Genomic DNA, 17,242 nt, shown 5'->3' with positions numbered 1-17,242 from the left:
CAGGACACCAACCCTGAAAGAAGCGGGGCCACGAATGCCCATGACGCTCTTGATGGTGCTTGTGCGAGTGGAGCCACAAACGCCTACGATGTTTGTGATGCTCACGCGAGTGGGCTCCAAACACCCACAACGCAACGACACTTGCGCAAGTGTGGCTGCGTGCATGCGCAACCACCGACCAGCCACTCACACGGCCCAGTGGCCAATAGGCCACAGCCCAGTAGTTGGCCACGGCCCACAAGTTGGGGATTCCCGATGTAGAAGAAAAACTTTGGTCTACACTTGCACTTCATTTCATATCATTTAGTATCAAGATGGTGAAACCGTGAAATCAGGTGCAGCTTCAGCTGTGCTTCTGCAGTCTGCACTTTAGTTTGCTACGTAAACCCCTCAGGTTGAAGCAGTTTGCATAAAGGAAGGCAGATGTCAATAACACTGTCTCTCTTTCTGCAATCCTCTTTGTAATTGTTTGGTTCCTTACAGTAAATACGCATCAGGTTCACCCTGCCATCACCCCCAACTTAAGGATCCTCTTTTTGCAGAGCATGTATTTTTTTCCTTCAGGCCTACTTTCACCCCCTAATTTTGAGCCTTATGTCCTTTCCCTTTCCCTTTTTATTCAGAATTTAAGTCCCACTGTTTACAGTTGTTATAAGGAAAGCCAGCTGATGACTGCTATGGTTACCCATGCACTTGGTAGCATCACTACAGGATATCTAAAACATTCTTAGCGGGGCAGGATGCTGGACAAGGTTCTCCGCAACTAAATGAAACTTTGCTGGGAGAAATAATAGTTTAGGATTTGATGTGGCTCATCCAGTTAATGCACACTGTTGCAAGGATTCATTCAAGGGCCACTTTGCTTTTCCCAGTAAGAACATTTGGAAGACTCAGTAACATTTCTCTTGCCATAAGCTGTTTCAGACCGACTGTGAAGATGCAGATTCAATTGATAAGGTTGACTTTTCTAAGTTTTCCCTCTTTTCCTTCCCTTTCCTTGCAGTAGTAACAAAGCTTGTCAACAGAGGGTACCAGCCTCACCTGGAAGATTTCTTACTACGAATTAACTTTAACAACTATTACAAAGATAATTGAGCTTTTGGAATAGACTACTGCTCTTCTGCTACAAGGAACCTAGGGCCATTTGAAAGCTGCTGACCTCAGAAGCTTTGAAGAGTTTGCACTGAATGATCCCACTGATACAGCAAGATGCTCCATTTTCCTCACATAGCATGGCACTGGTTCATACTGTCTTCTCAGTTCACAGAAGCATGTTTCTCTTGTTGGTTTGATATATCAAAGTGTGCATAGATGTAAATTTGTTAATGTGTAAATTCTTCCTTTAGCATTGTCAAAGCTTCTCATGTAAATGTGTAATAAAGAGCAAAGCATAAATTTATTATTTTGTAATAAATATGCAGATGTTCAGAGTAAAAAAAAAAGTGCACTCCTGACAATTACCTCTGTGTGGATAAATTTAATATGTACACAATCCAGAATCTGTTTATTTAATTATGCTGTAATGGCCTATAATTATAGATGCTGTGAAGATTTTTTAATAGACCTATTTAATCATTTTCCCAATACATCTACATACCCTTCATTTCCCTCAGTGTTCTTATTGTACCCTTTATTATTTTTTAATTGGCATCAAGGCACACCAGAAGACATCCAATCATTGGGATTTGGGCAAGCACATAGATTTTGCTATTGATTGCTTTGCAGTGGGAGGTAGGGAGGAAGGAAATAAATGTGAGGGAATAGAAGAGAGATGGCAGAGTGGTGCTGGATGTGAAAGTATGTTATATTGCTTTAGTCCATGACTAGCATATCACCAAAGCTTTTAAGTTTACCTTATTCTATTGCACTTTGTAGGCTCAAGTATGTAGGTTCTGTGTTGCATTCAGATTCTTTGCAATCTTACTTTGTGGTGGTGTAGGACATTTCTGAATGTGCTGATGGGCATCAAGAATGTAGAAATGCTTGTTTAAGCATTGTGAAGGTTCTTTGTGTTCCAAAGACAACTTTTGTCTTTTTCCAAAAATTCTTGCGCTAGTTGAGATGTGGTGTTATTTCACTGTAGTTGCGCCTTCTCTAGTTGCTTCCAAGCTCCAGGCAAAGCATATTTCTATTTCTATTTTTAATCCCATTTATATCCCGCCCTTCTCCGAAGACTCGGGGCGGCTTACAATCTAAGAAGCACAAATCAATGCTGCTCACCAAGTGCTTTTATCTGCTTATAATAGCTACCAATCTCTGGTTTCTTTATCACCTTTCCTCCTATATCCCTCACCCCTTTGTCTTAGCATTTGCTTTGTAAGCTGAGGGCCTGGGTGAGGCTGCTTCTGGACTACTAAACGTCCTTGAAAAAGCTCAAGGTGCGATTCATCACAGCTGCATCACCATCTTGGATGCTTTTTTTTTTTTTTAATTCCATTTATATCCCGTCCTTCTCCAAAGACTCAGGGCGGCTTACAAGCTTAGCAGTAGCCTTCATTCTATGTATATGCCTGCTTATTAGGGCTTTTACACACACACCAAGCGGCATTATTACAAAGTCAGCTTAATTGCCCCCAACAATCTGGGTTCTCATTTTACCTACCTCGGAAGGATGGAAGGCTGAGTCAACCTTGAGCCTGGTGGGATGCGATATGAATAAGTGTATGAATGTATAAGGGAATGTATAATGTATAAGGGAAGTGAGCGGAGCTGGGAAGCATTTCTGCCTAAAAGCAGCTGCTTTTCCAAAGTATGGACAGCAATTCCATCTTTACTCCCTCGCGAGTATGTCTTTAAGTCAAAGATATCTCAGTTCCTAGGACAGCACTTAAAAAGAAAAATCTCCCAAACTCTGTTTTAACATAATGTGCTAACCATAACGATACAAGTTTGAATTTTATGAATGTGCACAATTAATGCAACATCCAAACAAGAATAAACAACTGATTCTGTGTTCCCTGATTACTAGACATAATCTTGCAAACTTTTTAGGGTTGGAGAGTTGGAGTTAGGATATAATAACATAAAATATAGTATCTGTTTTACCCATATGACTAGATCGTTATTGTTTATTTTAGCACTAAACAGCCCAAAATCAGCCAGACTAATGCAATAAATTAATGTACTTTAGCAGCTGTTTAATATATTGAACTATACCAGACATGTCAAACTCACAACATCACATGACGTCGCGTGACATATCAGAACTTTTTCCCCATTGCCAGCAAAGGGGTGGGCGTGGTTTCCTTGTGACACGTCTGGCCCACAGGCCAGCAGTTTGACACCCCTGGACTACACTAAATCTAGTTCTTCCTTGTTTTCAGTGGACATGATGACTAGAATTGTAACGCCTAATAAATTGTACATATAGAATTGTAATGAAATGTTCTAATTAAGTCTGTTAACAGCAAACCCAATTTTACATTTCTCAGAACATTTTTACATTATAATCAATCATAATTTATAAACTTTGGATCTAAGGCTTATAGTAATAGAGTAAAATGCATTGTGCAAAATCTAATGGAAGCCTGATAGATTGTAAGTGGCATCTCAGCTCTTCTGAGATTGTCCCATTTATGGTTGGTATTTTCATGAACAAATTATATTATGTAGTAATAGACCATGAGAGTGTTTGTAGTAATAAATTATTTGGGTGGAGGATCAGCTTGGCAACATGAATTTGCATTATTGCCCAGATGAAAACGGACAGATTGAAAATACAAACTGAGGAAATGGCAGCATTTGGCTGACCTTAACACTAAGCAGAATCAGCCCTGATTAATACTTGGAAGATGGGTCAAACCTGTCTTCAGGCCTACAGACCAGAATGGAAAATCAAAAGCCAAAACAAAAGCAGAGGAAAACAATGATAAATCACTTCTGTATTGTTACCAAGAGGCTTCTTGGATGTGTTGGTAAAACAAATTGACGTTGACTGCCCAACCTTGAGAAATTTGAGATTTTGTACACTATTATGGGACTTAATAATCAAAATAGTCAACAGAAAACTTATAGTACTGCAGTACCTTGTTTCTAAACTACGTGTTCTTCCCTCATCTTTTAAATCTTTCTCCTTGTTCTCTCTTCTGTGGAGTAATGGGTAAATAAAGGAAGGTGACTAGGTTATTGATGATGTTCTACAGGGCAGTACTTTTCAATTTCAACAAATTTTAAAGATGTGCAGATTTCATCTCAGAATTCTCTAGCCATTATTCCCAGTCCTGCTCAGAGCAATGGACCTCCTATAACCAGTAAAACCCATCATTTAGCAGGTTTCCCAAATCGTGATCTGCAACATTCCACATTTACTGCCATATTTACACAAGTAGTCTTCAAAGAGTGCAATCCTAACAGCAACTGTTTCTCTTGGGACATAAGATGAATTCCATCCATTCAGGCCCCTCAACATGGGATCAATTTACTTCAGTGCCATTCCAAAAACTAGAAATTAGTTGCATACAATAATTTAAAACATTTATTTCATCTCCTAATTTCCTTACCCTAAAAAATAAAGAGACAATATTTGCTATAAACATGATCAAATTCATTTATTTTCAATTAATACAGCTCATGGTGACAGCGTGTAGATTTTATGCACTATGATGAAAATCATAACACTCATTTAAAATAAAATCATGGTAACAACAGTCACATGGTATATTTTATTGCCAAAAACCCTGAAATCCAGGCCCAATAAAATTATTTAATTTTATTCACATCATTTGTCCTGTTATGTTTTATTTAAACAAGTACCAAAAAGACTTGGTACTAAAAACATAAGACCTTTTAATAGTATGACTTAATGACTTATTAATAGTCATAGTATGACTTAAAGTCTTATTAGTTCTTTAATACAGATGGTCCTCAGCGTAGACCAGTTGGTTAGTGACCAATTCAAAGTTAAGACGGACCCACAAAAGGAGATGTACAACTTTGATCTGAAGTTCTGATGGTTGCCCCAAACTTGCTGTCATATGACCTCACTTTGAGCACTCAACACTGGTGCACTTACAGCTGCTTGCAACGCCCTGCAATCACTTGACTGCATTTTATGACAATTTTGCCAAAAACTGGAAATTTTGGTTTTCAGCAAAACCATCCCATAGTGAACAATGGGTTTGCTTAACAACCACAGCATTTGCTTATCAAATGTGTTTGCTTAATGACTGCAGCAGAAAAATAGTAAAATCAGGTTGGTCCTGTGACTGACCCATTTTACAACCATCAAAACTTACAACCATAATAGATTCCATTATGGTTGTAACACAACTCAACTCAACTACCTGTACTCTGGATTTTTATTTTTCAGAATTTCTCTCCTATCTACTGTATGTCAACTTATCAACAAAAGCAAGAATTCATTATTAATGCAAAAAGAGCATATCTTTTATGTTTATCACATTCCAGCACAATCAATAAAAAAAGAAAAAATGTATTCTAACTGTAGCCATTGCCACCCACCCATTGAGACACATATTCTTCAGAAAGAGAAGATATGTTTTTATCCAGTTATTTTGTTGAATGATCTTCAACTGAAATATATGAAATATATATTCTGAATGCTATAGTTAAACGTAATAAAAAAAACCTGGGCAATAAACCCCACATAGCCAAAAATGGAAGACTCTCCCCTGAGGTAGCAAATTTGAAACACAAAAATACACAACCTATACAAAATGTAACATTGGAAGACAGAAGGCTTGTTCAAAATCTGTCATTTATATTTTCACCTAGTACAGCAATATCGTTTAAAGATGTCACTCTGAGGCTATACTTCTTAAGTTAGGGGGTTAATGAATCATCCCTTAAGAACAGGAGTAGCAAAGCTAAATTCAGTTTGTTCATCTATTCAACAAGTAATTGGTGCCATTAATTTTTAAGATTTATTTTGGGGGAGTAAAGTGTTAAATATTCCTCATTCAGTGAACTGCATGTAAAGACCCAGAAAGCAGGATACAGCCTTGAACCAAAAAGAAAAAATAAATTTGCTGTATGCTTCCTAATTCACAAGGAGGTGGAGACAGTGAGTCAAGTTTCTGGATGCATATCCATGTAAGGTAGTTGTTGAAAATATTTGTCTGAATTGTTTGCTTTTTTATAGTGTACAGCAGGGGTGTCAAACTGCTGTCCCGCGGGCCGGACGCGTCATCTGGAAGCTGTGCCCACCCCATTGCTGGCAATGGCAAAACCATCCCGATACATTGCGCAACATCACGTGACGTCGCGAATTGGACATGTCTGGTGTATTGCTATTTCCCTAAAGCCCAGTGGTGATATTTTCATGACTGAGTCATAGAGGTACAATACATGAACAATCTGCTTAAGTGAAACACATCTTCAAAATAAAAGCAACTCACTACCCAGTGAGAGGCAATCTGGGGGTGCAGATAACTAACAATCTGAATTGGTCTCTCCACACGTCACTCTTAGTGAAGCGTGCAAACCAGCATCTGCATTTCCTGCATCAGATGAGAAGAGCACATATTTCTCCTTCTGTCCTGGCCACTTTTTACAGAGGCACAATTGAGAGCATTTTAACAAACTGCATCACTGTCTGGTTTGGTGGCAGCAGTATCTCAGACGGAAGGTCCAAACAGAGAGCGGTAAGGACAGCCGAGAAGATCATAGGAAGCTCGCTCCGTTATTCAGGATGCTGCTTATAATCGCTGTGTGCTTAGAGCTCAAAGCATTGTCAGCGACCCCACACACCCCCTTTACGGTCTGTTTCTGTTGCTCCCCTCTGGGAGGAGGTTTCGAAGTATTTCTAGCAGGACTACCCGATTCTGTAATAGCTTTGTTCCCTATGCCATCCATCTGGTAAACTCGCAAGATTCGTGTTTCTCGTCATGCACATGTATACATAACCCAAACTAGACTGTTGTTTCTCTGTGTCATATAATATATGTAGGTATATGCATAACTCTGTATTTATTTATTTTTGTCTTATCTATGTAGTATATATCGGAGGTGGTGACCGTTTGAGAGCTGAATGCAATGAAATTTCATTTTAATGTATGCCGATTAGTATAATTCAAAAATAAAGTTATTATTCTATTCTATTCTATTCTATTCTATTCTATTCTATTCTATTCTATTCTATTCTATTCTATTCATTCTAATTCTATTCTAAAATATCCCTGCAAAAGTAAAAATTAAAAACATAGCTCTGAAGTACTAGTAGCTCATTTTCAGACAAAAATACATCCAGCATTTGGTTTCATATTTTTGTCTTCAAAAACACAGATTCATTTGGATGTTCACCAGCAAGTATGCATAAAAATATAACAGCGCTTCCTGCTCAAGAGAGAAGATAAACGTCAACCTACCGAGTCTCCTAGCATATGAAGTAGGTGCCCAAACAATTGATTGTCACATCTGATAAAATAAACGTGGCTCAGGTGAGAACAAGAAAACATCCAAATGGTCTGTTCAGACTTAATAGCACTTCTACAGCACCTTGCTACCCTTTCCACTCCTGGGAGCTTCATAACCAATTTGTGGAAAGTTTTAGCAAGGCAGTTACGAAGATCATGTCACACAGAGCTCAGATGCCCAAAGTGGAGGCTTACTGCTATATGGAATTCTTTCCGGGGTTCCTGAACTGCAGGTAGCAACAGCAGAAGCAGCTGCCGTCACACTTTCTTCCTCCTCCCTCTCCTCAGATAGCTCTAGGAAGCATTCTGAATCTTCATATGGCCTTTCTAGGAGTTTCAAGACTCTTCTCACCTGTAGAGAAAGGAAAGGACACAAGACAGCAATACGGGAATGTTCTTAATAGTGTCCTTTGGATTTGGAGGCCCCACCCCATTCCTGCACATCTCACAAGAATTTGATTGGTTGGTTTTTGTGGCAAATCTAGAATGATTTTTCTTGACCCTGGACTTGGGTGTCAGAGATTGTTCAATTTTATTGTTGCTCCAGTTTTATCTACTGATACGTCACCAGAATTCCTGCTATGAGATGGGTGGGCAAAAATAAAATAACATAACATAAATGTGAGAAAAAACTGTTTACCTCTAGAAAGTCATCATTTTCTGCTGCTTCAATAGCCTTTTGAGCAATATAGTTCCTCAATATATATTTTGGATTGCTGGCATTCATAATTTTCAGACGCTCATCATTCCATGTGTCAGTATTACTAATGTGTTCCATTTCTTTTTCTAGTCTATCTCTGGAAGCAGATAAAAGCAAGTGCTTAGATCAACACAGTTGGTTAAACATCTGAAATGATTCATTCAAAAGAGACTTTTAAATAAAAGACATTAATCTGAATGTGTTCTAAAAGTATGTACTTCAGAATAAATCTCATAGTGCTAACTAAGAATATAACATTAACAAATGAACAATTAGAAGTTATATAACAGCATTAGACACAAATATTCATCTGCATTTCACAAGGCAATGACTAAATTTTTATTAGCTGATTTATAAATATATCTCAACAAAAGTGGGGGGAGGCCACTAAACAAAGGGAATGTAAATAAACTCACCTGTAATTCTGCAACCAGTTTTTCCAGTTTTTTTTATTTCTATTGACTAAATCGGAGGTTGTTAATTGCTGCAGCTTAGAGAACTGTTCTATTCGTTCCAATTCCTTATTGATATTTGACTTTGTTCCAATCAAGGCAAAGAGTTGTGGGTTAGACTGTGCTAACATTAACATCATGGAAAGTTGTCTAAAAAAAGCACATCAATTCCATATGATAACCTATCATTAGGCATTATACTTGTCAAGAGTTCTTTTTTATCCTTCTAAAGCAGTGCTTCTCAAACTTGATAACTTAAGACATGTGAACTTAAATCCCAGAGTTCCCCAGACAGAATGAAGTCCATATGTCTTAAAAGTCAACAAGCTTGAAAAACACTGTTTTAAAAGTATGTTTAAATAAAAGTGGGCAGACTTGGCTTTTCATATATTACCTGTGCTTTCAATTCTGTAACATAACAGGCTGTGTCATTTCATGCTTTCCTTCCAAAGTTCCTTAAAATTCAACAGGCAGTTTCCACCATGAATGGAATGACAAAGCAGGTTTTGCTTGCTCATCCTTGTATTGATTATTCTATTGTATTTCAACTCATAATTGCTTCTAGCACCTAATAGCTTAAAATCTTTGTTGTTGTTGTTAGCTGCAAAGTCGTGTCCAACCCATCGCGACCCCATGGACAACGTTCCTCCAGGCCTTCCTGTCCTCTACCATCTTCTGGAGTCAATTTAAGCTCACGCCTACTGCTTCAGTGACTCCATCCAGCCACCTCATTCTCTGTCATCCCCTTCTTCTATTGCCCTCAATCTTTCCCAGCATTAGGCTCTTCTCCAGTGAGTCCTTCCTTCTCATTAGGTGGCCAAAGTATTTGAGTTTCAATTTAAATCTTTAGTTTAATTTAAATATAGAAACAAATGTTATTTCAGCTGCCTGGCCAGAGGTATAAGAACATTATAACAGCAACGTTGAACTTTAGCAGTCAGTTTACATATTTATCTATTTCATAGCTATATTTTGATATATAAAATTACTCAGCAATTATTATTCTCTTACAAAAACTGACACAGCATTGGTGCTCTCACAGCACGGACTTATGACTCAATATACCTAGGATCCATCTGAGGCTTATAAGCAACTTTCAGTTCCTCCAAAGACGCACATTGCTTTGAGATCTGATCCAGAAACTCTTCTAGGTTTAAAGGATCAAAATCCACAGGGAATGAGTTCAGCAAGCGGAAAGTATTTGTAAAGTCTGCACCTACAGAGCAGATTAGACAAGAATGGTAATTTCAGCCATATAAGAAAGTTTCCACTTTTTATTTCAACTTTCTATAACTGAGTTCCAAGTGTTTTTACAATTGTAATATTTTTAATGTATCATAATTATCCAAATGTATGTGGTCAAGTTGATTTTGTTTTTTAGTATTCTTAAAATGAGTATACTTCATAGTCACCTGTGATGTGCATAGTCTCCAAGAGATCAAGGACCAGCTTATTATCTTCTTCTAGCTGCAGCTGAATTAAACCTAGTTTCCTTCTCATCATTTGCAAATAATGCTTTTCAAATTCTGCATCATATTCCTCTTCCAGAATGGGAATGCTGATTTCCAGTGGAAGTTCTGGGACTAAGGCTTCAGCAAATTTGGTTAGATTCCACTTACAAATCTCTGGTTGCTTATTATAAGCATATCGTCCCATGTTATCAGATCCATTGCAAATATGTTCAGGATCATATCTAGAAAAAAATACAAAAGATAAAATGATACAAGGCAATATTTAACTGATATGGATATATGGCACAGAATCATCAAATACTCCAGGAAGCACTTAGATATTTGAAGACAAGCATGCATCACTTTCTAAGATGAGTTAATCAAATCTAAGACAGGTGCAAACACAAAGTTACAAACAACAGGTAAAGATGGGGGAAAAAATCAGAGTATATAAACTGCCATCACATTCATTTTAAACACTGTATCATCATATTCATGCAGATAGCATTGCTATTTGAAATAACCATTTCAGCAATGCTTATGTGCCATATAGTCTTTCAGTATGGTCTATCATTAGAGACAAGATCTTTTTGCAGCTCATCTCTCTCCATCTTGAACTGTGTCTAGGACAACCCGCCGTGGGCCAACTCACCACAGCAAACTCGCCACAGACAATTCACCGCGGGACAACTTGCCATGGCCAACTCGCTGCAGGACAATCTGCCGCAGGACAAGAGTTACACTAATATCGAAGAAATGGTGGGGTAGAATCATTTTTAAAAAACGGATGCTAAAGGAGGGACGAATGAACAGTGAATGACAAAAATTAAATTATTTTTAAATTATTTTAAATAATTGAACTGTTGAATTGTCCTGTAGGAAGTTGTTCTGCAATGAGTTGGCCATGGTGAGTTGGCCACAGTGAGTTGGCTGTGGCAATTTGTCCCATTCCGCTCGTAGGAAGGTAGTCTCATCTCTCCATCTTTTCTGAATGGGGCTTCTACATGCAAAATTAATGATTTTGTACTAACTCTACAAATACTTAAAACATACTGTAATGGCAAGACAATTTATCTGAGATAATAATTCAATGTGCTTCAGTTTTTTCCACTGTCTCCACTAAATATTACTATTAAAGAAAAAGTACTGGAATTAAATTATTGACCAAAATTGCAAGATAGTATCAATACATTAAGAGGGACGCGGTGGCTCAGTGGGTTAGGACGCTGAGCTTGTTGATCAGATGGCCGGCAGTTTGGCGGGTCGAATCCCGAGTGCTGCGTAACAGAGTGAGCGCCTGTTACTCATCCCAGCTTCTGCCAACCTAGCAGTTCGAAAGCATGTAAAAATGCAAGTAGAAAAAAAGGGACCACTACGGTGGGACGGTAACAGCGTTCCGTGCGCCTTTGGCATCTAGTCATGCCGGCCACATGACCACAGAGATGTCCTCGGACAAGCGCTGGCTCTTCGGCTTTGAAACGGAGATGAACACTGGCCCCTAGAGTTGGAAACGACTAGCATGCATGTGCGGGGGAACCTTTACCTTTACCTTATCAATACATTGTAAGAACCTGAGCTACACTAACCTGTCCATAAATCCAAAAGGTCCATAGTCAATTGTAAGTCCAAGTACACTCATATTATCTGTGTTGAGCACACCATGACAAAATCCAACACACTGCCATTCAGCAACCATCCTGGCTGTCCGTCTCGATACCTTAAAACATATACCAATTAGTTGTCAAGCTCTTTTCATCTACAAATTATATTTTAGAAGAGCTGTGTTGTAATAACATGGTAAACAAATGTGTATGTTGAAAGTTTTCTATTCTAGCATTCATAGAGTTTTAGATTTCAATATCTAAAACAGCTTTTAATTTGGAAGATATTCTTCACATAAGCATCAGGGTAGAATTTGGGATCTTAATTTTTTCTACACATGGAAGTTTAAATTCACTAGCCCTAAATAATTTTTTATTCTTTTTGCAGATTAGCAAGTACTTCAAAAGTACTTCAGAAAGTCTGAAATTATACAATTAGAACAAAATAGACTTAGAATAAATGTGAGTCTCAGGAATCTTCTGTAACAAAAGAAAATACAATAAACTGATATTTTCATAAAATAACACAATACATAAATTTAGAGATTGAGAGATTGCATGAAGCTATTTACACAAGCTTGCGAATGTGAATTTTCCATTAAAATTCCTACTCAGTGATAAGCAAATGAGACAAATTAGCCTGTTAACTATGGCATTAATAATTGAATGTTAAAAAGCCATCCTGAATGCCTCTGGAGGAGAAGTGTAGATTAACTTAATACTATAAATTCTCAGCTCTCACCTTACCTCTCGAAAGAAAGCAGCATTCCTCTGGATATTATTGTCAGGGTGTGTTTGCAGAATATCTGGATAGAAAGTGCTGATCACATAATCAAGCATTTGAACTCTAATATCATTTCTATTAACACTGGGACCTTTACGTCCTGTAAATTCATCAGCAGATTTAAAAATTTCAAATGACCCAAACCTGTTTAAAACAGAAATTGCCAATTACTCCCATCCATTCGTAAGGTATTTCAACATTTCAGTAAGATCTTTTTCTCTGTAACTATTTTTTTAAAAAGCACATTTAACCATCAAATGAAAATAAAACTGATTTCTGATATAATTATTATTAATAAATTAATATTGCCTTTTCCAGGACCTTGGAAAGGACTTGATAGGTAGATAAAATGCCAAATCCAGTCTATATATCTGGCTGACTGTGTGACCAAGTATATTCATCTCTAAATCTGCAGCCATACATATATAAATATAGCTAAATAATTCATAAATGAAACTAGTCATTAAGTTGCAAAAATGCATCTTTCAGATAGTCTAACAAACAAAAGCTAGTCATCCTAGCTTTGTGATCCCAGAAAACACTGAAGCTGAACATTTACAATATATCATGGCAATATGCAAAAATCTTCTGGACCTGACTAACTGCTGTCCTACTGTAATAAGAGTTTATCCACATTCTGTTATAAAGAACACCACTTTTAATATTACATCCAACCAGAACAATTACCTAATAAATGTTGGTGCTATTCTTAGTACAATTGTACACTTTTCTTTTTTGGGATTTCCATCATAAAATATATCCCGAATAACTTCTGAATCCGATGTTACACATGTCCCTGCTCTGGTGGTTGGTATTCCTAGGTGAAACATAGCTTCACTGCAGAGGAATTCTCTTATGCTTGATCTCAGAACTTTACGACCATCTGCTTGTCTGAAAATAACGAAATAAAATGTGTAAATATGATGTAACTTCAAAACTCAAAATTAAATGTAGCACAAAGGGCCAGAAATCATCTTATATGTTAAAGAATCTTTTAAGGCTCAAATAACCAAAATGAATTTCTTACTTTAAATATTTTCCAGCTCAAGTATTTCCAACCTAATAAGCCTGACTGAATGAATGGCTTTAGTAATGCCAGCTTGAAACAACAGTAGAGTACAGCTTTAACGTGATCATTTCTGACATTTTAGAAACACCACTGAAAATAGAAATTGGGAGAAAAAGGAGCGAGCCTTAGGAAGGAGGCAATGGCCAGCCATTCCCAAAATCTTGTCAAGAAAACAAACAGGGACTTGCAATGGGGGTGGGGTGGGGGGAAGGGAGAACGAAGGAAAACAAATGCATGCCAATTAGATTTTGCCCTCTTTGGGAAAAGAATTGTTAAGTTTGAATGTGAACAAAGATCACAAACCTGCTGGGGAATTGGGCATAAATCCAGAAGTCGATCTACCTCCATTAGAGACACATAGCCATCTAAGTCCAGACTTTTGTTCAGTAATCTGAATTAAAATAGCCCTGAGCAGGGCTTTTTTTTTCATAGAACGCTCAGAACGGAGTTCCGGCACCTTTTTTTGGATGGAACCTTGTATGGTAGGCAAGGAGGGTTGTATGACATGTGTGAGTTCTGGCACCTTTTTCTGTTACAAAAAAAAGCACTGGCCCTGAGAGATAATTCCTTCAGCCCATAATCATCTTCCATGCCTTTTTATTCAGAGTCCAAATAACTGAACTAATATGGAGCCTTGGTGGAGCAGTGGGCTAATGCCTCCTTAAGTAACACAATTAGTGCAGGTTAGCATCCCACCAGGCTCAAGGTTGACTCAGCCTTCCATCCTTCCGAGGTAGGTAAAATGAGGACCCAGATTGTTGGGGGCAATAAGCTGACTTTGTAATAATGCCGCTTGGGAGGGGGGTGTATGAAAGCCCTAATAAGCAGGCATATACATAGAATGAAGGCTACTGCTAAGCTTGTAAGCCGCCCTGAGTCTTCGGAGAAGGGTGGGATATAAATGGAATTAAAATAAAATAAATAAATAAAACTGTACACGACAAAGGGCCTGGCTGAGAAAAGGAACCAAGTCCCCCCCCCCCCAGGGGTAGGCAACCTTGGTCTCTTTTATGTCTCGTGGACTTCAACTCCCAGAATTCCTGAGCCAGCACAGCTGGCTCAGGAATTCTGGGAGTTGAAGTCCACGAGACATAAAAGAGACCAAGGATGCCCAACGCTGTATCGTAGAGCTGGAAGAGATCTCAGAGGCCATCAAGCCCAACCCCCTGAATGGTGCACGCGTCGCTGCCACTCTTCCAACCCCCGGGAGCTTATCGCACTCAGCAGCTGGCAAGTCCGGCTCCCCGTCTCCCCTCCCTCCCGCCCAGCAGCTCCTCCGCTTCCCTTTACCTGGAGAAAGGGGTGAGCCCGGCGCCCTTGAGCTGGATCTCCCAGCGCTCCCCACGCGGGTTCAGCACCTCCCCCAGGTAGATGGCCGCGCCGTCGCCCAGCTGCCCGGCAAAGTTGCCGAACTGGTGGCCGCAGTAGCAGTGGGCGGCCGGCTCGGCTCCCGGCAGCAGCTGGTTCCCGCTGAAGCAGAGCGCCGCCTCCTCTTCCTCCTCCGCCGTCTGCGGTTCCCGCAGGCCCAGCAGAGCCAGCGCCGGCGCGGAGAAAGCCACCAGCCGCGGGGACTGCACTGGCGTGGGCCGCACCCGAGAGAAGCAGGCACCCGGCACGGACCGAGGGACGTTCTCCTCGCTCGGATCCAGCGGCAGAGCCCGCAGAGCCCGGTTGTCGAAGCGCAAAGCGCCGAACCACGGCCGAGCCCCGGACGAGGCGGCCGCCTCCATGCCGACAAGGGGGCTCGCCGTCGTGGCGGACACGAACCAGCCGGCCGATGAGCCCAAGCGACCGAAGCAGCGACGTTTACAGCGCAGAGCGGCGGCCATCCATCGTTTTTTCCCGTCTCGGCTACCGTCCGACAGATCGCCCTGTCACGCAGCTCTTAATCCCGCCCGCAGCTTCTCCGTGCAGCCTATCCAAATGCCTTCAGCGAAACACGCCTCCGGCGTTCGCCCTATGACGGCACGGAAAGGCGTAGCCAATCTGAGGACGTGGAGAGGGACAACATACAAAACGTGCCCGTCCTGTCGGTTTAGGAGTTTTCCGGGTCCTCCGTTTCCGAGTCCTGCCATCAACCCGCCAGGCTACGCCAAGATGCCAGTAAGGCAGAGAGGCTTGGTAGCCCTGCAGCAGTGGTAACCCAGTGTTTGTCAATCTTGGCAACTTTAAGATGTGTGGACTTAAACTCCTAAAATTCCTCAGTCAACATACTGGGGTAAAATATGGGCTCCTGGTCACAAATTAATAAGAATAGAGTAGAATAGAATAATCTTTTTTGTCATTGTGTATCCCACAACAAAATTAAGTGCTGTCCATAGTGCACACTAAAGGTAAAGGTTCCCCTGCACATGCGTGCTAGTCGTTTCCAACTCTAGGGGCTGGTGCTCATCTCCGTTTCAAAGCCGAAGAGCCAGCGCTTGTCCGAGGATGACTCCGTGGTCATGTGGCCGACATGACTAGACGCCAAAGGTGCATGGAACGCTGTTACCTTCCCACCGTAGTGGTCCCTATTTTTCTACTTGCATTTTTTACATGCTTTCAAACTGCTAGGTTGGCAGAAGCTGGGACGAGTAACAGGCGCTCACTCTGTTACGTGGCACTTGGGATTCGACCCGCCAAACTGCTGACCTTCTGATCGACAAGCTCAGCGTCCTGAGCCACCGCGCACTACACACAAGTAAAAACACAAGTAAAAAACATACATTATATACACATACCCTTCACATTCTATTCACCATTGCACTCCCCCTAATATTTTTTATTGAAAAGTTTTAAAATACATTTTTAGAACATATATCCCATTTCCCCCACCCCCTCCCCTTGTCTCCTTTCCCAAACACCCCCCCCCGACTTTCCAGAGCTGAATATAGGGTATTACATCATACAATCTTACTCTAAAATATTCTAATTACTATAATTACTCTTTAAATCAGGGACGCGGTGGCTCAGTGGGTTAGGACGCTGAGTTTGTCGATCAGAAGGTCGGCAGTTTGGCGGGTCAAATCCCGAGTGCCGTGTAACAGAGTGAGCGCCTGTTACTCGTCCCAGCTTCTGCCAACCTAGCAGTTCGAAAGCACATCAAAATGCAAGTAGAAAAATAGGGACCACTATGGTGGGACGGTAACAGTGTTCCGTGCGCCTTTGGCATCTAGTCATGCCGGCCACATGACCACGGAGACGTCCTCGGACAAGCGCTGGCTCTTCGGCTTTGAAATGGAGATGAGCACCGGCCCCTAGAGTTGGAAACGACTAGCACGCATGTGCGGGGGAACCTTTACCTTTACTTTTAAATCCTATCGCACTTTAACTCTCCTTAGCCAGTTAAAGTGCACTCCCCCTAATATTGTACTTCAACATTGCACTAGTATTTAATATGGTTACAGCCCTGGGATAAAAGCTATTTTTCACCCTATTTGTCTTTGTTTTTATTATTCTGTGCTGTCTGCCAGATGGTAATAGTTCAAAAAAAGAATGGGATGAGATGAGTCTTTAAGAATGTTTTGAGCTTTCCTAAGACAGTGCGAACTGTACAGTTCATTGTGGTGGGTGGGAGGAGAAGGCAGCGAATAATCCTCTGGGCGATGGTATTGACCCTCTGAAACACTTTCCTATCTGCTACTGTGCAGTTGGCAAACCACACACAAATGCAATAGGTTAGAATGCTCTCTATGGAGCAACTGTAGAAGGTCACCAATTTTTCATTAAGTTGTTGTTTCCTGAAAAGTCTCAAGAAATCTAATCTCTGGTGGGCCTTCTTAACCAATGCTATAACATGAGCACTCCAGGTCAGGTCTCCTTTATGGTAACGC

At 40.3% G+C, this 17,242-nt stretch overlaps 2 protein-coding genes across 3 annotated transcripts in view; one reads left to right on the top strand and one right to left on the bottom strand.

Moving 5' to 3' along the window:
* Positions 1 to 4,324, top strand: part of TUBGCP6 (tubulin gamma complex component 6) — a 30,995-nt gene extending 26,671 nt beyond the window's left edge. For both annotated transcript variants that reach the window (XM_083365435.1, XM_083365434.1), the window contains exon 26: positions 1,004 to 4,324. In XM_083365435.1, coding sequence (XP_083221561.1) covers positions 1,004 to 1,095 — 92 coding nt within the window. In that variant the 3' untranslated portion in view covers positions 1,096 to 4,324. The remainder of the gene's footprint in view (positions 1 to 1,003) is intronic.
* A 208-nt stretch (positions 4,325 to 4,532) lies between these two features.
* SELENOO (selenoprotein O) lies at positions 4,533 to 15,296 on the bottom strand. Its single transcript, XM_083365446.1, has 9 exons — positions 14,721 to 15,296; positions 13,049 to 13,252; positions 12,325 to 12,505; positions 11,563 to 11,693; positions 9,938 to 10,218; positions 9,591 to 9,741; positions 8,490 to 8,675; positions 8,014 to 8,170; positions 4,533 to 7,725 (listed from the first exon to the last, which is right to left on the bottom strand). The coding sequence occupies exons 1-9, from the start codon at positions 15,257 to 15,259 to the stop codon at positions 7,528 to 7,530; spliced, it is 2,028 nt and encodes a 675-aa protein (XP_083221572.1). The 5' UTR covers positions 15,260 to 15,296; the 3' UTR covers positions 4,533 to 7,527.
* Positions 15,297 to 17,242: the final 1,946 nt, after the last annotated feature.

This window comes from Vipera ursinii (assembly GCF_947247035.1).
Source record: "Vipera ursinii genome assembly, chromosome: 6".
Lineage (NCBI taxonomy): Eukaryota > Metazoa > Chordata > Lepidosauria > Squamata > Viperidae > Vipera > Vipera ursinii.
This window is presented reverse-complemented; position numbering and strand designations above follow the sequence as displayed.